This window comes from Molossus molossus, unplaced genomic scaffold (assembly GCF_014108415.1).
Source record: "Molossus molossus isolate mMolMol1 unplaced genomic scaffold, mMolMol1.p scaffold_m16_p_2, whole genome shotgun sequence".
Lineage (NCBI taxonomy): Eukaryota > Metazoa > Chordata > Mammalia > Chiroptera > Molossidae > Molossus > Molossus molossus.
Window position 1 is genome coordinate 134,528,212 of NW_023425355.1, and position 24,562 is coordinate 134,552,773.

The 24,562-nt window shown below is 35.7% G+C and overlaps 1 protein-coding gene across 12 annotated transcripts in view; it reads left to right on the plus strand.

Moving 5' to 3' along the window:
• The window catches only part of RPS6KA3 (ribosomal protein S6 kinase A3), a 114,798-nt gene that overhangs the window by 48,416 nt on the left and 41,820 nt on the right, over nt 1–24,562 (plus strand). For 11 of the 12 annotated variants that reach the window (XM_036270414.1, XM_036270404.1, XM_036270411.1 and 8 more), the window contains 5 exons: nt 8,596–8,712; nt 13,607–13,688; nt 21,890–21,970; nt 22,764–22,843; nt 23,441–23,547. In XM_036270414.1, the coding sequence (XP_036126307.1) occupies nt 8,596–8,712; nt 13,607–13,688; nt 21,890–21,970; nt 22,764–22,843; nt 23,441–23,547 (467 nt within the window). Of the gene's footprint in view, nt 1–8,595; nt 8,713–12,521; nt 12,584–13,606; nt 13,689–21,889; nt 21,971–22,763; nt 22,844–23,440; nt 23,548–24,562 lie in introns of those variants that run through there. The other variant, XM_036270413.1, reaches the window with a different exon arrangement.

Genomic DNA, 24,562 nt, shown 5'->3' on the forward strand with positions numbered 1-24,562 from the left:
ATATCTTTTTTAAAATAAAAAAAAACTACATTATAGAACTGTAGGGATCTGTATACTTTAATTTTGAATTACTTTTAAGAGGTAAACAAATATATTTTTCATGTATTAGGTCTTTATGTTAACCCAAAAAATGGTTACATATCCATGGTTAGAAAATATTTATTGGCTTTTACCAAGACTATTTAAATATTTTACTTCAAGCTTCAACAGTATTTTCTGACATTCAAAACAATTTAGAAAATACAAATGCCTTAAGAACACACTTCCTGGCTCAAGGGGAGGAGAGGAAAAAGGAAATTATGTATACAAGTCAGGGCATAATGCCAAATGTTGAATCATTCTTTAAAATCAATTAATATTTCCCCGTTTGTTTTCTTAATATTAGCTTGTTATACCATTAGGTTTTCTATAACTTAGACAACATTGATTTGTTTCTTTTCTGTAATCTTTTTTACATTTTTGAGAACAAAATTGCATTTTTCCCCTCTCAACATGAAATATTTTTTTCCCATTAAATGGTGAACCTTAAAGACCATTTAAGAGAGAACCTACAGACCTTTTGTTGGTCCTAGAACACAAACAAAGTGGCTGTCTGTATGACTGGAGGAACATCAAAAGATCCACCTGTCCATGAATTTTCTTGTGCCACTTTTCTGTGATGTCTAAAATGACATTCTTTACAGAATTTCTAAAATTATGTATTTTTTAATTGAATTGACTTTGTTTTATCTGTCAGGGGTCATGTTTTAATAGGTATTTATCCAGTAATAAATCTTTGAAACCCTAGGTAAATTTCTAGAGAGTGATACTCCTCTTTATTTTAGAATCTCTAACAGCTAACATAGTACCTGACCCATAATCTGATCTGCCTTCCAACAAAAAGGAATGGGCCTAAGATAATATGTCATAGATCAGAAACATTTTCATTAGGACCAGGCAATCAAAAAGAAGCAAAAAGCATGAGAGCCGCCTGAGTTTTAATCCCCTCTCGGACTTGTTCTCTTCTTCTTAATGCGCTCTCTGTTCCAGAGACACTTGTCTCCATGTGTGCTCCCACACTGGCCCTTGCACTGGCTTGTCCCTTTGCCTGAAATGTTCTTCCCCCAGGTGGTTGACTCCCTCACCTCCTTGGAGTCTTGCTCCAACACTACCTTTCAATAAAGCCTACCCTGATGCCTTTATTTAAAATTGCAAACCCTCCTTTCCATTCCTGCACTTCAGATCCCTATTACCCAACATATCTTTTTTGATGGTATTTATCATGGGTTTTTTAAAATTAATTAATTTATTTTTGTTACAGATGTTTCCCCTTTTTCACCCACTGATCCCCCCCCCACCCTGTCCCCACCTTTGTTGTCCATGTCCATTGTTCATACATACATACATGCATATAAGTTCTGTGGCTTATCTCCCCCCCACCCCTCTTCAGGGGATTGTCAGTCTGTACCCCACTTCCACATCTCTGGGACTACCTTGTTCCTCAGACTGTTATGTTTGTTATATTCCACAAATAAGTGAGATCATGTGATGTTTGTCTTTCTCTGCTTTGCTTGTTTCGCTTAGGATAATACTTTCCAGGTCCCTCCATGTCGTCTCAAAGGATAAGAGTTTTAACATGAATAATAATAATTCATATGATGATGATAATGTCTCTTCCCCAAATGGCAGAAATTTTAGTCTTTTTTTTCTTTATTGATTTTAGAGAGAGAGGAAAGGAGAGAAAGAGAGAAACATCGATGAGAGAGAACATCGATTGGCCGCCTCCTGCATGTCCCCCACTGGGGATTTGGCCCACAACCTGGGCATGTGTCCTGACCAGGAATCTAACTGGAGACCTCTTGGTGCATGGGTCGATGCTCAACCACTGAGCCACACCGGCTGGGCTTTAGTCTTTTTTATTTATTGTATATCTCAGGCACCTAGAAGAATGTCTGGCATGTATTAGGTGCTCAATAAATAAATGTTTAAATGGATGAATTCTAATAGATAGCTTGAGCATATTGAACACAGTCTTGGGGTGGCAAATGTTAAAAGTGATGGGAGTATAGATGAATGATACATGGTTGTGATATAGACCTTTACTTATCAAATAAACAGACTTTGTAAAAATGAAAAGATGTAATTTATTATCATTTAAAATACATAAAGCAAGGTTTTTGTGGGCAAGTATCCATATATCATTTAAAATATAGTTGTGCCCTGGCCGGTTTGGCTCAGTGGTTAGAGCGTCGGCTCGCAGACCAGAGAGTCCCAGGTTCGGTTCTCGCTAAGGGCACATACCTCAGTTGCATTTTGTCCCTGGCCCTGGTTGGGGTCGTGTGGGTAGCGACCACACAATGTGTCTCTCTCACATCGATGTTTCTCTTTCTCTCTCCCTCTCTCTCTCCCTCCTGCTCTATCTGGGGATAAATGCAAAAATGTCCTCGAGCAAGGATAAAAAAAATAATAATAAAATAAAATACAGTTGTACTTGCTCAGCCAGTGTGGCAGAAAATTTTGGTTGAAAGACTTTACAAATGGTCATTTTTTTCCTAGGATACACACAAAAATTGATGGTTGAAAAGGCAACTCTTTTGTTGGGTTAAATGTCAATCTAAGAATATAGCCCAGGCCTGGCCAGTGTGGCTCAGTGGTTGAGCATCGACCCATGCACCAAGAGGTTGCTGGTTCGATTCCCAGTCAGGGCACATGCCTGGGTTGCGGGCTCTATCCCTAGTAGGGAGCGTGCAGGAGGCAGCCAATCGATGTTTCGCTTTCACATTGATGTTTCTATCTCTCTTTACCTTCCTCTCTCTCTAAAAAATCAATAAAAACATGTTTTAAAAATAAAAATAACTAAAATATAGTTGTGCTGGAGAATGTAAAAACATGTGAGCCTCACAGAGTAATTATGATGGATATGACTTATATCTGTGCTCTACTTTGTTGACAGAATTCTTTGTCCATAAAATTATAGTGGTTTCACTGTGTACTTACAGACAAAAACACAATTTTACAAACTGTCAAACTGTAGTTCTGCATTTCATGTGACAGGTTTATTTCAGTAACAGGTAATTTAGTGATATAAGATAATTGTCATATGCAAATGTCAGTCTGCCCTTGGGTTATCAGTACCTTCAGAAATTTGATACTTCTCTCTGCATCCATGTCATTGGATTCCACTAGGAAGATCACATTGTTGATTTTCTACCTGTTGTGCAAGATTGCCTAAGCATTTGTAGTATGTCACAGTTGAATCTCAAATTCATTTCTAAAATACTCATGATTCATAACTTAGAAAAATGTATGACATTAAACGCAGTCTTGGCATCAGGATACCAACCAAGGAGATTTTGCCTATTATTGCTACTATGACTTCACATATATATATATATAAAAGTAGATAGAAAATAGGTTGCTGATATGCTTAGTAAAAATTAAACTTGGAAAGAACAGAAAAATGTATTGAGGATAAAACAGTGACAAGTTTTTGGAACTTGAGCCATAGGCATTGATCTTTTTTCTCTACTCCCAAGAACGTTTTTTGTACTCTCTGAGCTCCAATTTAGAAAAAGATTTAAAATTCCAGTTTGTATCCTCAAAGAGATTTGGAATGATTGCATTCATATGGGGGGAAGTGGTAGGAAGTGGAAGGAAGTGGAGGAAGGTGATATTTTAAAAAAAGAAACATGGAGAAAAAGAATACTTGAAAATTTATTTAAAAATAAGATTTGCCAGAATAAAAACTTCAGTATAAGGGTAAGAAGATAAAGTCAAGGAAGTCTCAGAAAAATAGACACAGAAAATAGGAGAAAAAAGATACGTGACATAAAGGATTCAATTCCAAGCATATAATTTCTAACTAATAAAGGAGCTGCAAAAAGAGAAACCCTGGAAAATGGATGGTAGGAAATTATCAAAGAAATGTTAGAATTCTCCCAGAGGTAAGGAATTCAGTTCTCTAGATTATAAAGGTTCACCAAGCATCTAGCTTTCTGAAGGAAAGAAGACCCATATTTATCTCACTAGTGTGGAATTTCAGAAGGACAAGGACAGAGAAAAATCTTAAAGCTTCCAGAAAAAATAAAATAAAAAACCAAATCACTAACCAAAAAGTGTATATCAGGTTAGCATCACCCATCTCATCAGCAGCCCTGGTTGCTAGAAGGCAATGGACCAATGGTGTTGACATTCTGAGGCAAGATTGTTTTTATTCTAGAAATTGGTACGAAGCCAATCTACAAATGTGAAGACAAAATAAAGACATTTTCAGATGTTCAAGGTTCAGAAAGTTTTCACATCACCTTTCTTCGGAAGTTACAAGGGAATAATCCAAGAAAGAGAAAGACATGCAAACTAAAAAGAGTAGACTCAACCAGGAAAGAAATATCCCAAGATAAAAGCTGTGCAGCAAGGCCTAGAAAACAACCAATACCAATGGGAGAACAAGAGAGTGCCCTCAGAAGAATGAAAAGTATGGTTAAGGGCTAAGAAAAGATTAAGAACAATGATCAAATTAACCTCTCCCTCCCATAAGAATGATGTGTGGGGCTGTTAGAAACAGGAAAAATAGAAAACTACAAAAAATTCCTGTAAATAAAAGTTAAAATGTATCATGAGTTTAAGCATTTGATGAAGTGGGTTTTTTTTTCAAGTCCCCTTGGATTATTGTTCTGGAAGTCAGTGTTATAGGCCCATATAATTTTTTGGTTAATCTTCACCAGAGGATATTTTTTCATTAATTTTTAGATAGAGTGGGAAGAGGGGGGGGGGGAGAAAGAAAGAAACATCAATGTGAGAGAGACACATCGATTGGTTGCTTCCTACATGACCCCAACCAGGGCTGGGGATTGAACCAGGTATGTGCCCTTGACTGGGAATCAAACCCAAGACCCTTCAGTCCTCAGGCCGACACTCTAATCACTGAGCCAAACTGAGCAGGGCTATAGGCCCATGTAAAAGCAAAAGTAATATAATTATCAAATAGCAAGGAGGAAGATGATGGAAGGAAGGGGAATAATATAACTTAGTCCCTCATCCTTCTTATTTTTAAATCGGTAGGCATTGTCTTAAAATTAACAAATTATTTTGATTAAGAAATAATCAAAATAAGTACAAAAAGAACTAATTTTTTTAAAAAGCCTAGGTATAGGGACAAGGAGAGACAAGCTTTTAAATCATATTCTGTTACTGATTTGTCACTAACATGTATGTATGTATTACTTTTGATTTTAAAAACAAAAAATTGGGGAACAAGAAATAACCCACGTTAGCAGGCTACATGTAAGGGAATGTTGGGGATAATACCAAAAGAGTGGGTTGAGGCCATATTGTAGACAACCTCAAATGCCAAGGCGAAGCAGTGCATTTAATTTGGGAAAACTTGGAAGAATTTTTCAGCAGTCTGGTCATATGACTGGAGCTGTCAACTTTCAGAAAATGAATTTTTCAGGAGGATGAATTGGACTGGCAGTGGCAGAAAGGGACACTGAGTAACCAAGCTAGTTTCAGTTTTCTACAGGAAAAGTAATAAAGGATACCTGGATGATACTGGAAATAGAAAAAGAATGAAAGGTATCCCCAGTACCATGCTTAATACATAGTAGGTGTTTTAGTATATGTTTATTGAATGAAAGAATCAAAGGGAGACTGCGTTTTATAGTGACTTGCTTGACAGAGGAAAGGAAGGGTAGACATCAAAGACAAAACCTTTCTTGAATAGTAACTGTTTTTTTGTTTGTTTGTTTGTTTGTTTTTTGAGATCCATAGCCTGATCATAGGTCACACTATGAGAATAAGGCTTAATCCTATATGCCTGCTACAAAATACAAAACTTTTCTAATTCAGTGATCCTTTCCTGCCTGTGTTGCATCTTTATTTGTGACAGACAACTGTAGGTATTTGCTATGAAATATAAGATAAGATATTATAGCCTAGCCCTGGCCGGTTTGGCTCAGCGGTTAGAGCATCGGCACACAGACCATATGAGTCTTGGGTTCGATTCCGGACAAGGGCACGTACCTCGGTTTCAGTCCGTCCCTGGCCCTGGTTGGGTCATACAGGAGGCAACCAGTCGATGTGGCTGTATCAGATGTGGCTGTATGACCTTGATGTTTTTTTTCTCTCTCTCCCTTCCTCGTACTCTGTCTGATAAATAAGTAGAAAAATATCCTCAGGTGAGGAATAAAAAATATATATTACAACCTAATAAGTCACATCCCACATACCCAATAAAGAAAAGTGGTAAAACATAGGGAACGTTACATAGTATAGTTCTTCCCAGCCTCATGTTTTAAGAGCTTAAATGGCCGTTAGATTCCAGTGAGGCTCTTGAACAGATTTTTTTCCCCATAGGAAGCTAAATGGCACATGCTGGAATCCAGCCCATGAATTTGGCCTCTAATCCACGAGTCTTCGAAGTGCTTAGTGACAGCACTTTGAGGTACAGAAAAGAAAGAGGAAAATTTCTTTATAGTTTCATTTCCATGTATAATATATATATAATTTAATAATACAAAAAGTACATGTATATAATTTATAAGCCAATAAGTATACAAATATTGGGTGTATGCTAAATTTTTATTACTAATAAGGATGTGCTACCAAAAGTTCAGAGACCACTTCTGTAATCAGTTTAGCTAACTGGCCCAAGAGATACAGACCAGTTACAAAGACTAGGGGAATAAATTAGTTTGTTCCTATCACTGATCTTGAATGGGGAACCACCAAGAGCCTCTGACAATCTTAGTGTAGTGTAATGCTAAGAGCTTTGATTTAGATGTTATTAGAGGTCGGAAGACCTGCAATTGAACCCTAAGTCTGCCAGTTATTGGCTTGTGATCTCTTTAAACTTCAGGCTGTATTCAAACCATTTTGCCTTTAAAAGATCTGTCTAATTTCTAATGGTGAATGGGGGAGTCCGTAGAGAATTGTGAAATGTTTTTGCTTGCTCTGGGGTATATTCCACTGCGTTATCATCACTTCTCTCTAACATTGATATGTAGTCAAAGATTTGTCATGAAGCATAAATATAAGATAAAAGGTGAAAAACACCTAACCTAGGCTTGATACATGGTAGGTGCTCTTAATAAATATTTGCTGGATTTTCCTAATATAGTTATGAAAAGCTATCACTCTCAGGCCCTATACATTGTTCTCATTTGGAGAGAAGTGCCCAGGAAGGGGAGTCGAAACTCAGAGTTAGCCCATGCCGGATTCCACTCTAATACCTACTGCACAGGATTATTGTGAGAATTAAAGGAGCTAATACATGTGAAATGACAAAGGACTACACCATATTAGGGGATTGTTTTTTGTTGCCAAAGTTTTTAGAGAGTCTAAAATGATTAAGTTTCCTAAGTAATAGGACAGTCTACAAACTATAGCTTCTGTCTTATAGAGTAAAATGGTGGGCCTGGATTCCTTTTTCATCAAACTCTTTCAGGAGCTCTTTTTGCCTTTTACTGCTCATTTTCAAAAGCTACCGCATTAGATACCCTGCTATATCTTTTTGAGAAATCTATGTAATTCCCTATATTGCCAACATTCTGTGAGTGTCTTAGAAAATGTTAATTGATCTCAAACATTTATGGAATATAATAGGAATAAAAATAATTGTTTATGTTTGTGTAACACATTTAGATTCTACTAATAATACTTATGCATTAGAAAAGATAATATTGTAGGCAAAAAGAAGATAGCCTTTGACAGACTTATGTAATTTCTGGTTTTGTTTTATTGTAGTTTTTGGCAGTAACATATAGTATGTGTCTGATTAAATAAAGTTTACTTAATCAGATGATCTCAGGGTGAATAAGTAATTGAAATTTTATGTATATTTATATATTTGTCAACCTTTCTCTTCTTCTGACACCTTCTCTCAGATATACTGGAAAGTCCGCTGTCTTTCAAAATCCTTCTCTTAACCCTGAGACCTTCCACTGTTCCATCATGCTGAATAGTCATATTTTTCTGTGTCTAATCCTCCAAATGTTAGATCTTTTTTTATTTAACATTTAGAGTTCATTTGTTTTACAGTTATTCCTTTCTCTCCTCTCAGATCTCAGATAGTCTTAGAAACAGACCATAACTTAGGTATTTCAAACAGAATAAACTTAAACATACTAATGCAAATGACCTTGCTGACGGTAGAAATCTCTACTTTTACCCTGAAATATTTTTCAACCCCTCTTCCCAATCAACAGGGTTTATTTTGTACATAGCATTAGTTCTACCTAATGCAAATACATGTCAGAACACAGCACATTACTCTGATCTGTTTTCACACTTCTTTGCATCCTCTGCCCTCACCCCATGAAAACTATTCTAATTATCTCCCATAGGGAGAATGAAGATTTGAAAATACTCAGTGCTAATGTTATGTAGAGGTTAAATTGGCCTATGGCTGGCATTATTCTGTCTCTGACATTTAACTTGAAAGTGTATTTGCTTGGCATATGTTTTCTGTTTACTTGGTGTATCAGTAAAGGTGGTTAGTGTATGTTAATTTGAAGATTTCTAATACGATACCCTAAAGTTATTTTGCTTGATTTATACCTGGAGGAAGTAGCTCTGACTCTGTTTTTTTTTTTTTCTCCTTTATATTTGCATCAACAGGAAGAAGGCAGTATCAAAGAAATTGCAATCACACATCATGTAAAGGAAGGACATGAAAAGGCAGATCCTTCCCAATTTGAACTTTTAAAAGTATTAGGGCAGGGATCATTTGGAAAGGTAAGTCAAGAGTATATACTTTTTTTAAAGTTGTTTTTTGGAATTTATGTTTATTTCATACAGATGGGGAACAGAAATATTTTATGAAATACTACCGATCTCCCTATAAGCAGTATTTTTTTCTGTTTTTACATTTCTATCAATAAGCATGGGAAAGTTAATGAAATCATTCAAAAATACATTGAAAACTTTCATAAATTGGCAGTATTCACTTCATTATTTATATTATCTTCAAGACCATATGGCCTCTCTAATTGCACTTCTTGAGTGATTAAAAATCACAAAATATTCCCTGGAAACACTGGCCTCTTTGAGTTCTCCTGTAGAATTGAAAGGCAGTCTTACAGTGCATCTCAGTCTTTCCTCTACAGTATCCCTAATACCAGCAGGAAGTGAATGGTACTCCCAAGGAACTAGTGTGGGGGTTACCACAACAAGTATGAAATTGGGGGGACTTATAGTTTATCTTTAAAACGAATGCAAAGGTTGCATTCAATCAGTGATATCTATGTTTGTTTTTAATATTAAAAATATTTCCCAAAGCTACCAACTAAAAATTGCTCCAGCAGATGTAACATCTTATATCAGTTTTCTTTGAGTATTCTTTGTCCCCCTGCCACACACCTCAGGAGAACTTCCTGTGCTCCATTTTGAGAAGTACAGCATTATAATTACTACTACTTGAGTTCTCTAGCCCCTTTCTCAGCAAGAGGAAAGTTCTGAGATCGCATTCAGCTTTCACATTGCAGAGCTTCCTTACCACCTCTCTGTGAGGAAACCTTTGAAGATATGCTTTGCAAGGTTTAAAACAACACCAGTTTAAGCTCTCTTGTGTGTTTTCATGGGACTAGTTAGCAATTCTTGGCTAACATAGATAATTTGTTATAGTCCTTAACCTCTTTCAAACCCAAAGTGATGCTTTTAATCCAAATATAGATTAGGCAGCAGAACATAATAGTTGCAAGTTTAGCCTCTAGGTCAGCCAGACTCGGATTCATTTTTTCCCCTCTAATTACTTGCTGTATGTGCTTGAGCAAGTTACTTAACCTCTTGGGACCCCCTTTCTTTTCTTCGAGTTAGCCATTTAGTATTGAAGTTCCTCAAGTTTCCATTCTAGGCTGCTTTCTCCTCTGTACTACCTACTAATTTCTCAATGCCCACTATCGTTTTTTCTAATACTTTATTGATTTTAGAGAGAGAGGGAGGGAAAGAGAGAAACATCGATGAGAGACAACATCAATTGGCTGCCTCCTGCATGCTTCCCATGGGGATTGGGCCCACAACCTGGGCATGTGCCCCGACCAGGAATCAAACCAGTGACCTCTTGGTGCATGGGTCAACGCTCAGCCAGTGAGCCACACCAGCCAGGCTCAATGCCTACTGCCTTAATTATAACCAACATACAGCCAATGTAACAGATTTATATCTCCAATTCTTCTAGTCCTGCCCTTCCCTCTCCACATACCCCCTACCACCAATGTGATCCATCAGCAAGTCCTGTGGATTTAGTAAAGATTTCTCAAATCATGCCTGTCCTTTCTTTCTCCACTGCCATTCCTCCAGTCTATGCACCACCATTTCTCCCTGGGCTCTTGAAGGTGGCTCCTAACTTGGGCTTCACAAATTTATTCTTGCCTAAAGCCATTATTTACATGTCAGCCAACATGAACTAATCTTGTGTTTCATCCCCTTAACCCTTTAGTAACCTTCCTTTGCTTTTAGAATAAAGACAAATTGTGAAGATGGCTGAGGAGCCCCTAGGTCTGGCCCCTGGCTACCTCAGGATTACTTTATATACTTTTCACTCTCTGTGTCCTGGCCACATTGGCCTTCTTTTTCAGTCCTAAGCACCAGGTTCCATTCCACTAAAAGCCTTTGCACATGCCCTTTGCCTGAAACACTCTGCCCCACCCCCATGCCTTTCTCATCTGGTTAGCTCCTCTCCTGCTTATGGCCACAAAGAAGTCTTCCCTGCCATCCTGACTCGGTCATATTCCTCTATTTTAACCTCTCAACTTTATATTGCTAATCTTCAAAGTACTCACCACAATTACAGTTTTTTCATTTGTATAATTATTTGTTTATTGGCTATCTCCCCCAGTATATTCTGTGTTCTATGAGTGCAGGGGCCGTATCTTGTACCATGTCTCAGCATTGGACTGGTAGCACAGTATCTAGCATATAATTCTAGAAAGGAATTAATGAGTAATTAATAGTCCTGACCTCCTAAGGGTAGTAGTGAGAATTAAATGATGTAAGGCCAAGTACATAACATCCACTATGAAATTGTATTATGCAATGTACATGGATAAACCCAAGTAGAGGGTTTTATTTCTATACATTAGATTTTCAAGGAACACTATTTCAGTCTCCTGGAGTTAGTGTGCTTCTCCCTTTATTTCTTTAAATACCTTACTATAAATAGCAAACATTAAAAACTAGGCGTCTTTTTCCTTACTCATCCTAAAAAGCCAATCCAAGCCAAGGAAACAGGGATGACCTGTCAGAGCCTAGAATAGCTTCATGGGGGAGTTTGAAAGGTCAGAAATGCACTGGTAGGGGAAGATCTGATGGCATCTGGGGCTGCTGCTCCTGCTATGCTTGACTGGTAACAGGCCAAAGAGACTGGATTAAGAGTGCCCTAAACAGGAGCACAAAACTGGGTGGCTGGCTTGGTTCTTGTCCTGATATTTCCACTGTAACACTAGGCAAATTATTTAACCTCTAATCCCTAGCTTGGGCAGCTATAAAACAGGCATTGCTTAGTAGGTCTACCTCCCCAAATTATCGTGATGATGTATTAAAAGTGCTTGTGAACGTCCTTTACAAACTAAGAAGTACTGAAAAGTGTTAAGAATGTGCTTTCAGCTCTGGCTTGGTGGCTCAGTTGATTGGAACATCATCCCACACACCAAAAAGTTTCGGGTTCAATTCCTGGTCAGGGTACATACCCAGGCTGCAGCTTTGATCCCTGTTTGGGATGTGTACAGAAGGCAGCTGATCGATGTTTCTTTCTCACATCACTATTTCTCTTTTTCCCTCCCTTCCTCTCTAAGAATCATAAAAACATATTCTCGGGTGAGGATTAAAAATTAGATAGTTTTTAAAAAAAGAATGTGTTTTCAGAGAAGCATGAAAAAAGTTTGGAATCCACAAGGAGAATTTTTCTTGTACAATGGGCCAAAGAAGCTTGATTAGGGATTTTTTTTTTTTTTTTTTTTTTTTTTATATAAATTAGAAAGGGGGAAGGGGGAAAAAGAGAGACATCCATATGAGAGAGAGATATCGATTAGTTGCCTGCTTTGTGATCTTGGGGCCAAGGATGGAACCTACAACCAAGGTATGTGCCCTTGACCGGGAATCAAACCCTTGATTCTTTAAGGGTCCTTGGCCAAACCAGCCAGGGCTTGATTAGGGAATCTTAAGAGTGAACAAATATCAGATAAATCCTAATTACCTCTACTCAATTAGAATTTATTTCTGTTCAAAAATATTAATTATCTCTGATAACAACATTTGAACATCATTCCATCCTTAGAAACCACCCTGATTAAGAATGCTTTGCTTGCCCAGCCAGTGTGGCCCAGAGGTTGAGAGTTGACCCATTCACTAAGAGGTCACTGGTTCAATTCCCGGTCAAGGCACATGCCCAGGTTGTGGGCCAAATCCCCAGTGGGAGTTATGCGGGAGGCAGCCAATCGATGTTCTCTCTCATCGATGTTTCTATCTCTCTCTCCCTTTCCTTCTCCTCTCTCTAAAAATCAATAAAGAAAAAAATATTTTTAAAAAGAATGCTTTTCTTTCCCTAGGTTGGCTCACTGCTAACTTGCTGGAAGGAACTAAAGGGTGGTGCATGGTGAAGGAGGCGAAGGGGAGTGGTTTGGGGAGAGGAACACACCCTGCATCAGGGTTTCTGTGCAAGTTCTGGTACTGTTCAATTCAATTGAAGTCATTGCACATTACCTTTGGCACAATTTCTCAGAGTGAGGAATCCAGCTTTGCCCTAGAATCAGTTGAATGAATCTTTTTGTGTATGTGTGCTAATATAATAGCCTAGTATGCTAATGCAGATAGAGAGCTGACCCTAAATTAATTCCTGATTGTAATTGTCTCTTCTTCCTATCTGTGGCAGCTTAATAACACTGCTAGAAAATAATAGGAAGGAGAAAAAGAGTTCAAATTCTGGTCCATTTACAAGTCTGTTTAAAGGTTTGATGGAAAAGAACATGAAACTAATAATCTAAATGAGTAGAAGAGATTTACTGATAGTTTTGTATTGTCCATGTTATAGCGTAACCACTAACTATTTAGAGCAGCCATGATTGGTTTTGTATAAATCTCACACTGTATCTCAAAAGGAGCTAAAAATGTTTGGAAAATGGAGATTCTCAATAGTATACCTAGGAATTGTCTTCTTCATATTTAGGTGTATGTGGTCATTGATTTTTAAAAGGTACGTTCTTACTAAGTTACATTAAATATTTGTGAATAGGCTTATTCAGTGTGTTTTAAATCATTCTGCCCAGCAGTGAGAAACTTATGTGCAGTTTTCATATATAGGAGAGACTATTTATCAATGAATAATTATATAAACAGAAAATTGTGGTCAAGGGGAACTCCAATATAACAATTTTTATGGAATCAGAAGAATTTTTGTTTTGTTAAAAAGCAGAACTATTGCCACATGTGCTATACTTTAAACATGTTAGACTTTTCTTTAATTGCTACATATTTTAAAGATTTTTTATTCTGTCTAATATGTTACATACTCTTTTGGATTTGGCAAACAACAAAAGAAATATCAGAATCTTTCTAATGATATAACAGGGGTCTTATTTTAACAATGGTATAGTTTGTGACACTTTGTAAACTTATTTTCTCTTATTTAATACAGGTTTTCTTAGTCAAAAAAATCTCAGGCTCAGATGCTAGACAGCTTTACGCCATGAAAGTATTGAAGAAGGCCACATTGAAAGGTAAATGCTGCTACTGTTTGTAATGTTCATGTAATGTAAACAAACTAAAAGATCTCAATAGACATCATGTGACCCCCCTAGACCACTTATATTCTGAATCTGTACCTGTTACCATCTTTAAATTTAGTCTTTCTTTTAGTGAATTTTTCCTACTGGGCTGGGAATCATATGACTAGTGAGAATGGGAGTTGCCATGTTTTAAAAGAAGTATTAATGAGTTCATCTTGGGCTTTAGAAAAGTAAACATTTAGAAGACTAAAACTAGATTTGATGCATCTTCAAATTAATATAATTATTTTAATGTTTTGAAAACGTACTGTTTTACTGAATGCAAAATAGATTTTGTTCTAAGGATTCTGTCATCTTGACTTCTGGTCTCCAAATAAGTTTTTATTTCAAGCCTCTGATTTTGAAAAAAATGTAATGTAACATTTGGCTTTTATAGGTAAACAGTCATTTAGAAGAAATTGTCCATAGATTTTTAAATACTTAAATCTTTCTCTTATTTAGTAATATTACTTATTTTACCACAAACTTTCTAGTTTCATATATTGATTCCTAACATCATTTTTTTCCCTCTTCAATTTACCTGTAATTTCTAAAGCTTTTAAATGTTCTGGAGGAAACACTAGTGATGATCATTTATTATTTCCAATGTTATTCTTCCCAACTAGTTACCCACCCTGGGCATTATCATTGTTCCAAGAAATTTCACCTTCCTCTATAAACATCATCCTTTGCTTTCTTTTTCTTGTTCCCTTCTTGAGTGTATTTTATTTATTTCTTATCTGGTCTCTACCCCCTGCCTTACTACTTAACTTGATCATGCTAGGACCAGAGAACTAAATTAATATCCTCAATGCCCTATTTTATATCACTACTTTTATAACTTTATAGTCATGAATCCCATGTTATAAAACTGCAGTAATTGTAACATGATTTACATTATTGAGGATTTAGACATCAACATAAATATTGAAAAATAGAGGAATGTTTAGAAAATTATGGGATATCACTTAATAGGATATTATTTAAATGAAATATTTAAAATATAATCACAAAAATGAACTTAATTGAAAAGATATAAGTGAACAATTATAACGGATTTGGCTACTATAAGTATGTAAAATTACATAGATATAAGCTATAAAAGAGGACACAGAAAAGTGAAAATAGGAACTTCCAGTCAAGATGGCAGCATAGGTAAACGCGATATCGTGTCCTCCCACAATCACATCAAAGTTACAACTAAACTACAGAACAACCATCATTCAAAACCGCCTGAAATTCAGCTGAATGGAAGTCTTACAACTATGGAATTAAAGAAGCAGCCACATCGAGACTGGTAGGAGGAGTGGAGACGGATGGGCTGGTCTTACACCCATGTGTGGCGGATAAAATTCAGGAGGATACATCAGCTGGGAAGGTTTTCCCTGAGGACTGAGGGGTCCCCATCCCACATCAGGCACCCCGCTTAGGGTTCCAGTGCCAGGAAGAGAATCCCCATAACTTCTGGCTGGAAAAACCAGCGGGAACTGAGGCCCAGCGAGGCTGAGGCTGCTGGAGCCCCCGGCAGCTCCTCTTAAAGGGCCCGCGCATGGACTTACTCAGACTTGCTCCCTCTAAGCTCAGAGGGGAAGCAGCTCAAGGGGCGCCAGAGACATACAGGGAAGAACTGAGCTGTTTGGCATTGGAGCGAGGGCTGCAGAGGGGGCTTTCTCCTGGACAGATGTGTTGTCAGAGGCCTTTGTTCCTTTGGTGAGCCCTTCCCTGGGGTGGCAGACAGCCACCATATCTGGGACTCCAGCAACCTGGCTCACACTGGTCGCCCCGCCCTGGTGATTCCCTGAGGTCTTGCCCCACCCAACTTTCAGGCCCACCCAAGCTGTTGCCAGTTGCTTTACCACAGGATTGGCCTGTCTTGAATCCTGCTTCAGGTTTTTCTAAATTCTGTCAAACAAGCAGCATCTGGTCTCAGCTAGCTCCATACCTCTCGTTAAGTAATACACAGAAACAAACACAGGGGGGCAGCCAAAATGAGGAGACAAAGAAACAGGTCCCAAATGATAGAACAGAACAAAACTCCAGGAAAAGAACTAAGCGAAATGGAGATAAGCAACCTAACAGATGCTAAGTTCAAAACACTGCTTATAAGGATGCTCAATGAACTTAGTGAGAACCTCAGTGAACTTAGTGAGGGCCTCAAGAACATAAAAAAGGACCAGTCAGAAATGAAGGATGCACAGTCAGAAATGAAGGAGGCACTAACTGAAATAAAGAATAATTTACACAGATTTGATAGTAGAGTAGGTAAAGCCAAGAAGCAAACCATTGATTTGGAATATAAGGAAGCAAAAAACACCCAATCAGAACACCAAAAAGAAAAAAGAATCCAAAAAAATGAACAAAGTGTAAGGAGCCTCTGGGACAACTTCAAGCGTGTCAACATTCGCATCTTGGGGGTGCCAGAAGGAGAAGAGAGAGAACAAGAAACAGAAAACCTATTTGAAACAATAATGGCAGAAAACTTCCCAAACTTGGTGAAGGAAATAGACATACAAGTCCAGGAAGCACAGAGAGTCCCAAGCAAGATGAACCCCAAGAGGCCCACACCAAGACACATCATCATCAAAATGCAAAAGTTTCAAGACAAAGAGAGAATCTTACGTACAAGGAAGTTCCCATAAGACTGTCTGCTGATTTCTCAAAAGAAACTTTGCAGGGCAGAAGGGAGTGGCAAGAAATATTCAGAGTGGTAAAAAGCAAGAACCTACAACCAAGATTACTCTATCCTGCAAAGCTGTCATTTAGAATCGATGGCCATATAAAGAGTTTCCCAGACAAGGAAAAGCTAAAGGAGTTCATAACCACCAAACCATTATTATATGAAATGTTGAAGGGTCTTCTTAAAGAAAAAGGTAAAAAATATAAACAAACAAAATGGCAATTAATACATATCTATCTACAATTGAATCTACAAACAAAATAACAAGCAGAACAGAAACATTCTCATAGATACAGAGAACATTTTGTTGGTTGCCAGATGGGAGGGGGGTTGGGGGAGTGAGTGAAAGAGGTGAAGGGACCAAGAAGTACAAATTGGTTGCTAGACTGACAAACCTCAAATGGAAGGGGGTTTGGGGGGTGGGAAGAAATAAACGAAAGAACTTATATGCATATATGCATAACCAATGGACACAGACAACAGTGTGGGGAAAGGCAGGAAGGGGGCGGGAGAGGGGAGGAGGGGGTCAGTGGGGGAAAAATGAGGAACATTTGTAATACATTCAATAGTAAAGATAAGTTTAAAAAAAAAAAGAAAAGTGAAAATATTTGACTTACTGGAATTGTAGACTGCTGAATAATTCTTGATATGTTCTTAAATTTAATTTTTATTTTTGTCAAAATGATATGTGTATGGAGTCTTATAAAATAGCAGCACTTTATCTGCCCTCCTCTCTATCCCAATTCTTGACTCCCAGAGACAGTGACTTTTACCTCTTTAGCTAATGCTCCTGCCATTTACCTCAATACTCAATACTGTTATGTTGCAATTTTTTTATTGTTTTCACTTGGAGACATAACCTATTGACATCCTAACATGGAAGATTAGGATTTAGTTCTCTTACACTACCACCTACACACAAGTTCTCTCTTTATGTTTTGTTTTTGTTATTACAGCTTTATAAAAATTGTTACTAGCTGAGCTAAATGATATACTGGAGCCACATTTCCTTAGCATCTGCCTGTTTCTCAGTTTATGTACTTTCTAGTTTTGGTGGAACACATCCTCTAGTAGCTATCTCAGAAAGAGTGAGTGAATAGTAAATTTTTGTGAACTTGCATGTCTGAAATACCGTTATTCTACCCCTTCACTTAATTTATAATTTGGCTGGGTGTAAAATTCTAGGTCAGAAATAATTTTTTCTCAGATATTTGAAGGCATTGTTTCCATTGTCTTCTAGTTTCCTGTGTTGAATTATGGAGTTTATTGCCATTCTGATTCCCTGCCCTTTGTGTGTAAGCTCTTCTCCTCTTTGGAGGTCTTTAGAATCAATCTACTCTTTATCCCTGGTGATCTGAAATTTGTATAGCGGTGTTTCTTATTGTGGATATTTAAAATTCATCATACTAGATATGGAATGTCTCTTTGAATTTAGAAACTCATTTCTTCAAGTTTTGGGAAAGTATTCTAACCCTTCCATTGACCTTCTTGTTTCTACCATATTTTTTAATTTCTTAAATGTTCCTTGTGCTCTAATTATTCCATTTTTTTAAAAAAAAAACTTTTATTATGGTGTCAACCATTTACAGAAACAGAAGAATAGAGAACCCTTATATACCCTTCTCTCTGCTTCATTATTTCTCAACTCATGTTCATTCTTTTTATATGTTCTACCCCTTCCCAAACATTGTAAAATTTCTTTCACAAATATTTTAGTATGTATATCTAAAAGATACAGACCCTTAGAAGAAGTAATATAACTTTATCATATCCCTAAAATTAATATATAGATATCCAGTGTTCAAATTTCCAGTAGTCCCTATTATTATAACTCATTTTTCTTTTTGCAATTTGTTTGAATCAGGATCTATGTAAGGTCTGTATTTTGCAGTTGAAGTCTTTAATCTATGAGCTCTGTCTTCTTTTCTTTTCTTTTCTTTCTTTTCTTTTTTCTTTTCTTTTCTTTCCTTTCCTTTTCTTTTCTTTTCTTTTCTTTTCTTTTCTTTTCTTTTCTTTTCTTTTCTTTTCTTTTCTTTCCTTTTCTTTCTTTTTATTGTACTTTATTTGTTGAAAACACTCCTTCCTTCCTCCCTACCTCTTTTAAAGCTTTTTGTTTCATGGGTGCCATATGGTCTTTGCTTTCTTGGTAGACATCATTTATAAAGTTGAATTTTGTTTTGTTTAGGTATTTTTCTGTTCTTTACATTGTCTCTCTCTTACTTTATCCCCCCTTTTTCTGTTTATTCTGATAACTTTCTCATGTTCAAATGCCTGGGGATCTTTTGCTGTCTTTTCCTTGCTTAAGAGTGGGTTAACAAAAAGCTGATTGGAAAGGATTCTGTGGCAAGAATTTGCTTATTACTCATTGTCCTCCTTCCCTTAGGATTAGATTTTAGCTTTCTCTGATCTGCTGTGTGTGTTACCACTTACTCATCTGCTGCTGCTGCTGCTTCCTCTCCTGTTCTCTGTCCTTGTGAGTCTGTGCATAATTTTCCATTGTCATTTCAATGGCATTTTGGAATACAGTAGAAAGTCATCCATGTTTAACCAGAAGTCTCTTTCCATTTTAAAGTTCCTATTAATATAATAAGAGGGGTCAAATAAAAGTCAATATTGTTAGGTTGAGCTTATGGGGATTTTTGTCCTAATAAAGTAGTTATTGGGCCTAAAAGATTTTGTAAACCATTGTTTAAAGCAGTTTCTTAATACATCATCCTAGAAATATAAACAGCATTTCTTCGTGTTTCTTCTCATGTTAAAGTCAAGGAGGGCTTAAAAACTAATAACTAGTATATGAGAAAAATTATTTCAGAAGAATGTAGTTGCTTTGCCAGCATGAGTCAGTATTAACAAATTCTGTATTAGGGTTTGGAGTATAACCAACATAAAACATGCCCTTTTTATTTCATTTTAAAAACAGCTTTATTGACCTGAAACTAATAGAAAATAATATTTAATGTAATTGAATGTAAACTGTAATTGAAAAATAAAATTAAAAAATACAAATAAATAAATTTAAAAACATTTTAAAAAGTAGCTTGATTGAGGTTTAACTGCCATATAATAAACACATAAAACATGCCTTCTTATGAATCAGTATATCCTAATTAAAATTCCTGATTATAGGATGATTTATATGTGTCACTAGATCTTTACATAAATAAAAGAAACAAAATTATAATTATTACACAGTCCTACCTCAGACAAAATAAAGGAATTCTTTAGTGAGGGAATCTTTTCACACATTTTCAACTAAACAAAGTCTCATCAGTGTTACATATAAGGAACTATCTCACAAGATAATCATAATAGAAAGAAATCATCTTGTTCTAGCCTCTCATGTTATAGAGAAGGTAGCAGGAAGTCCCTGGGCAGTGAAAGGATGTGACTAAGGTAACTCCTGTAGTTATTTAGCATGGCCATTAAACTATAGCTTTTGACCCCCAAATAATTATTCTTTTCATCATGGTAGAATAATAGAAGAGGGATATACAGTAAATATATTGATGGATATTTTTTGCTGCTTACTAAACAGAGGAGTGGTTTTTAAATGATATGCTTTGTAAGGTCTGTATAATTTTTTTTAAGAGGTAGAAATTTGGATCCAGCTTTAAGGTAATAGAAACTTTATCCAAGATTGTATGGGTAGCAGTGGAAAAAGGGTATATTTGGGCTTGTCTGAGATAGAATTATCAGTAGGCCTAGGTGATGAACCTCATTCACATAAATAATAGAAAGGATCTGTTGGATATAAGACACCAGAGTTATAGTGATAGGACAAGATAATGAAATCAGAGGTTGGTATTGAATTTGATACACTAGCTGGACAAGTAAGTGAAAAAAGGTTCACAGACATTGAGAGCAATCAATTTCTATTCCTGGTTTGACCATCTTCAGTCACTGGCACCAAAATCTCCTAGTTGGAAGTGGAAAACCAGTAGAATGGGAAACAGGACTTTTAAAGTTTCTTTGTTTATTCTTCTCAGAGGTCTTATTTCTGTGTTTTAAATATCTGTAATCACCTTAAATTGAAAAGAAAACCATCTCATCTTTCTCTCTGACCCCCTCACAAAAAAAGATTATCTTTACCATTCTTTCTATTTAATCTTTGGCACAACTATTTAGTCAGTCTGGCCTGAAAATAGAAATTATATAGGATTTATCCTTATTATGCCACAGAAAAAATTGAAACCTTAATGAGTGATCATTTTCACCTCTTGAATCCATTGAGCTGCCAACAGTTATAATACTTCTAAGATGGATTGTAATCATTTATTTACTTGTATATCATTCCCACCAGATTATGAGCTTCTTGAACATTATTTTATTTGTATTTGTTTCACAGTGCCTGGCACGTAGAATTGCTCAGCAAATTTTTGGTTGGTAAAAGAGAACTTTGCTTACAGGGTCAAATGTAAATTCTTCCTGGCATTTCAAATTGTCCAGAATCTGTATCCTCCCATCTTCACCTCCCCGCTTTCCACACTGATACGGTTCCTTCCTGTTCACCATGCATGCCTTCATTTTCCTGCTTGCACTGGTACTCCATTCCTGGACTTTGCTTCTCTAGGCCCAGCCCTTCCCACCCATCTGAATTCCACTCTAAAAGTCCCTAACACTACCTGTTCCCTCTAGCCTTCCTATGCAAGTAGCACTGATCGTTTCCTCCTTTGAATTCCTGTACTACTTATTGCTGGTAATAAATTATTTTGCCCCTTTTCATATCCATAGTGCTATAGCTACTATTTAATTGAATGTCTCTTATATACCAAGATCTGGGATGTATAAACTTTATCTCACATGGTCACACAGCCCCCAGAGGTATGGTGGTATTATCCACATTTTATAGATGAAAGGTAACTGAGGTTCAGAGAGTTTAAGTAAGTAGCTTGCTCAAGGTTACGCATTCTGAAACCAGATCTTTCTAACTCCACAAAGTCTTTGCTCCATCATCTGTACCACATTATTTCCTCTCCCTCTCCCTGCTCCCTCAAAACAGACCTTTTAGGGTGTATCCGTCCTTCCTCACAACTGCCACATGTTCTAGATGCTTAATGAATGTTTGTTGAATTGAGTTGATAGGGATGGTAGGGTTATTGAAACCTATTCCCTTTTTTGTTTTAATATTTCATTGGGATGCTTTGCTTTTTAAATGTTGCTCTCTTTTGGTCATTTTTTATAACTTTGTAAAATACTTGTAAATTTGATGTGAAAGCCAATATCAAGTATGTTCTCTGTATTTATTTTCTTTAACTTGAAGCACAGCTTTTTATAAATATGTACAATTTCTGGTTATATAATTTAGTAAAATATAGTTATTAATTTTGAAAGTTCAAGAGTAAGATGTATAAAATGTAATTTACTTTTTTTATACATATAAGCACAATTTTATTTAAAATAAGCACCAAAGACATTTCATTTTAAAGATTGTCTCTGAAAGCAATTGCAATATAGCCATATATGCAATATTTTATAGTTCGAGATCGTGTTCGGACAAAAATGGAGCGTGATATCTTGGTAGAAGTTAATCATCCTTTTATTGTCAAGTTGCATTATGGTAAGTTTTAAACCACCTTTCACCTCACTCCTTCACCTCAATCCCCATTCTAGTACATTCAGATATGCTAATGTGTATAAATATGTATTTGTGTATATTTATGTGTTTAGCAGATACATATAGTAAAGTCATAGAAATTAAATAATTACTTAAACACACTTTAGAAACTTCTATCACATTTAGTTTATGTTTCTTTTAAACATTATAGTGCCTGAGTGGGTAGCCATAGGAACAGATAATAATAATCATTTTATGAATTAATAATAATGTACCAGCCTTTTTTTGGTACATATGTGTTAGCTCAACTTAAAAACAAGAAAGATCCCTAATGTCCTGAAACTTTTATTGCCTCTCTTTCCCTCAAAGGTATGTGTACTTTTCTTCAGTGGGTAAATGTATGGTGATTCTTTTGTGTAATTAAAGCTAACCAACCCACATTTTTTCTGTAGTAAAATGAGGTGGTTTTTGTATTTTGTTTCATATTTAAGTAAGTCTTTCTCTTTGTGGAATTTTTCATATTGATTATATGTTTTTAAACTATTGTATTCCTGAGAGGCTATTGCCTGAAGAAAATCGAACAAATGTTCTAGTAGTTTCATAAAAAGAAACACTGCATTTAACATTTCTATGTGGAAACTAAGAAATCAGTGGTTATCTCCTAAACAATCAGTTTAGATCTATGATATAATTATTAACTTGCTAAAAATAATCCTTTGTGAATGAATTTACCTAATATAAGCCTAAGACAATAAACGATGGTGGATTAAACAAAAATTTTTATTTCTTCATTCAGCTTTTCAAACTGAAGGGAAGTTGTATCTTATTTTGGATTTTCTCAGGGGAGGAGATTTGTTTACACGCTTATCCAAAGAGGTATATAATTCATCTTTATTTTTAATCTATTTATACTTACCCTGTTTCAACTAAAGTTTTGTTATATTTAAATATTATGTTTATCATATTTTCTCTAGTGGCACAACATTCTTACATTGAAGTATCAGAGTCAAAAGGAGTTCTTTTTCTACCTTTTGAATTTATTCTGAAAGTAGGACTTAAATTAATTATCTTGGTCTTTCGTCCTGCTTCTTTTAGTTATAGTTTTTTCAGAAGCAATAATATATCAATAATATATTCCTAAATAATTGGTAGTGGAAATTTAGCATGCATTTTAAAGATTACTTTTTATTTCTAAGATGTTACTGTGGTGGGGCGACAATGACACCATCTCAATATACTTGTTACTTAACGAAATGCAAAATTATTTCTCCCAAGTGCATATTTAGCATTTAGTAAGTAATTACTTGACTGTGTGATAATTTTTACAAATTCCTTTCATACATAAATTGTGGGTAAAATGATATGTAATAGCATATTTATAATTTTTGAATATTTAAACTCTAGGATGGAACTTTAAATGAAAATTATAGACAAAAAGAAAATAAAGACAGAAAAATTATTATTTTATTTTAGGTGATGTTCACAGAAGAAGATGTCAAATTCTACTTGGCTGAACTTGCACTTGCTTTAGACCATCTACATAGCCTGGGAATAATCTATAGAGACCTAAAACCAGAAAAGTAAGGAATCATGCTACTAAGTTGAATACAATGTAATATCATTGTTTAGGAGGTAATAAAAAATAAAATTACTTCATAGAACTACCATAGTATTGCATTAGAGTCACTGTGCTTCACGTTTCTGCTAACACTATATATTCTCATACTTTTAAATATCTGTTCACCAGAATTTCTGCTGTTATCTTGCTTTCATTTGTATTCTTTGATTTTTTTAATGAGGTTGAAATCTGTGTTCATATGTTTATTGGCAATTTGTATTTTTGTGTGATTTTTCTGTTCATGGCCTTTGCTCATTTTTTTAATGTTAATTTTTTCCATTGATTTGTAAGAGACCTTTACAAATTAAGAGTTTAACCATTTGACGTAGAGGGTGGGGCAAAAGTAGGTTTATAGTTGTTCATGTGGAAAATAATAACATAATAGATAATACAAGAATAAACTGTTTTGCATATTCAACTATAAACCTTCTTTGGCCTCACCCCGTATGTTGCAAATACATTTTCCTAGATTATCTTTTAATTTTATTTATGTTATTTTAACCTATACAAGTATTTTTTCTCAATCTTTAATTTTGTGACTTCTTCTGTGACTTTTATTCTTAAAAAAGCTTTTCTAATCCCATGATCAGATATATATTTTTTTAATTTTATGCTTTCTGGTTTTACTTTAACTCCATCTAGAATTTTTTTGGTATGGGGTATGGCATAGAATTAATGCTTTCCTTCAAATACTGTTCAGGGAAAATTTTCTTCTCCACATGATTTCAGATTTTAAGTGTGAATTGAGCAAATTTCTCATTGCTTTTATAATAATAGCTATCAAGAAGCTGATATTTAAATTGTACACACTTCTGTGTTTTAATTTGTGTTTATCACTCTCAGTAAGAAAGATTTTTTTCCCCCTGTTTAAGGAAATAAACAAGAGCCTTGCTCTATCAAGAATTTTTTCTTTTTTTAATCCTCACCTGAGGACATTTTTGCATTATCTTCAGATAGAGCAGGAGGGAGAGAAGGAG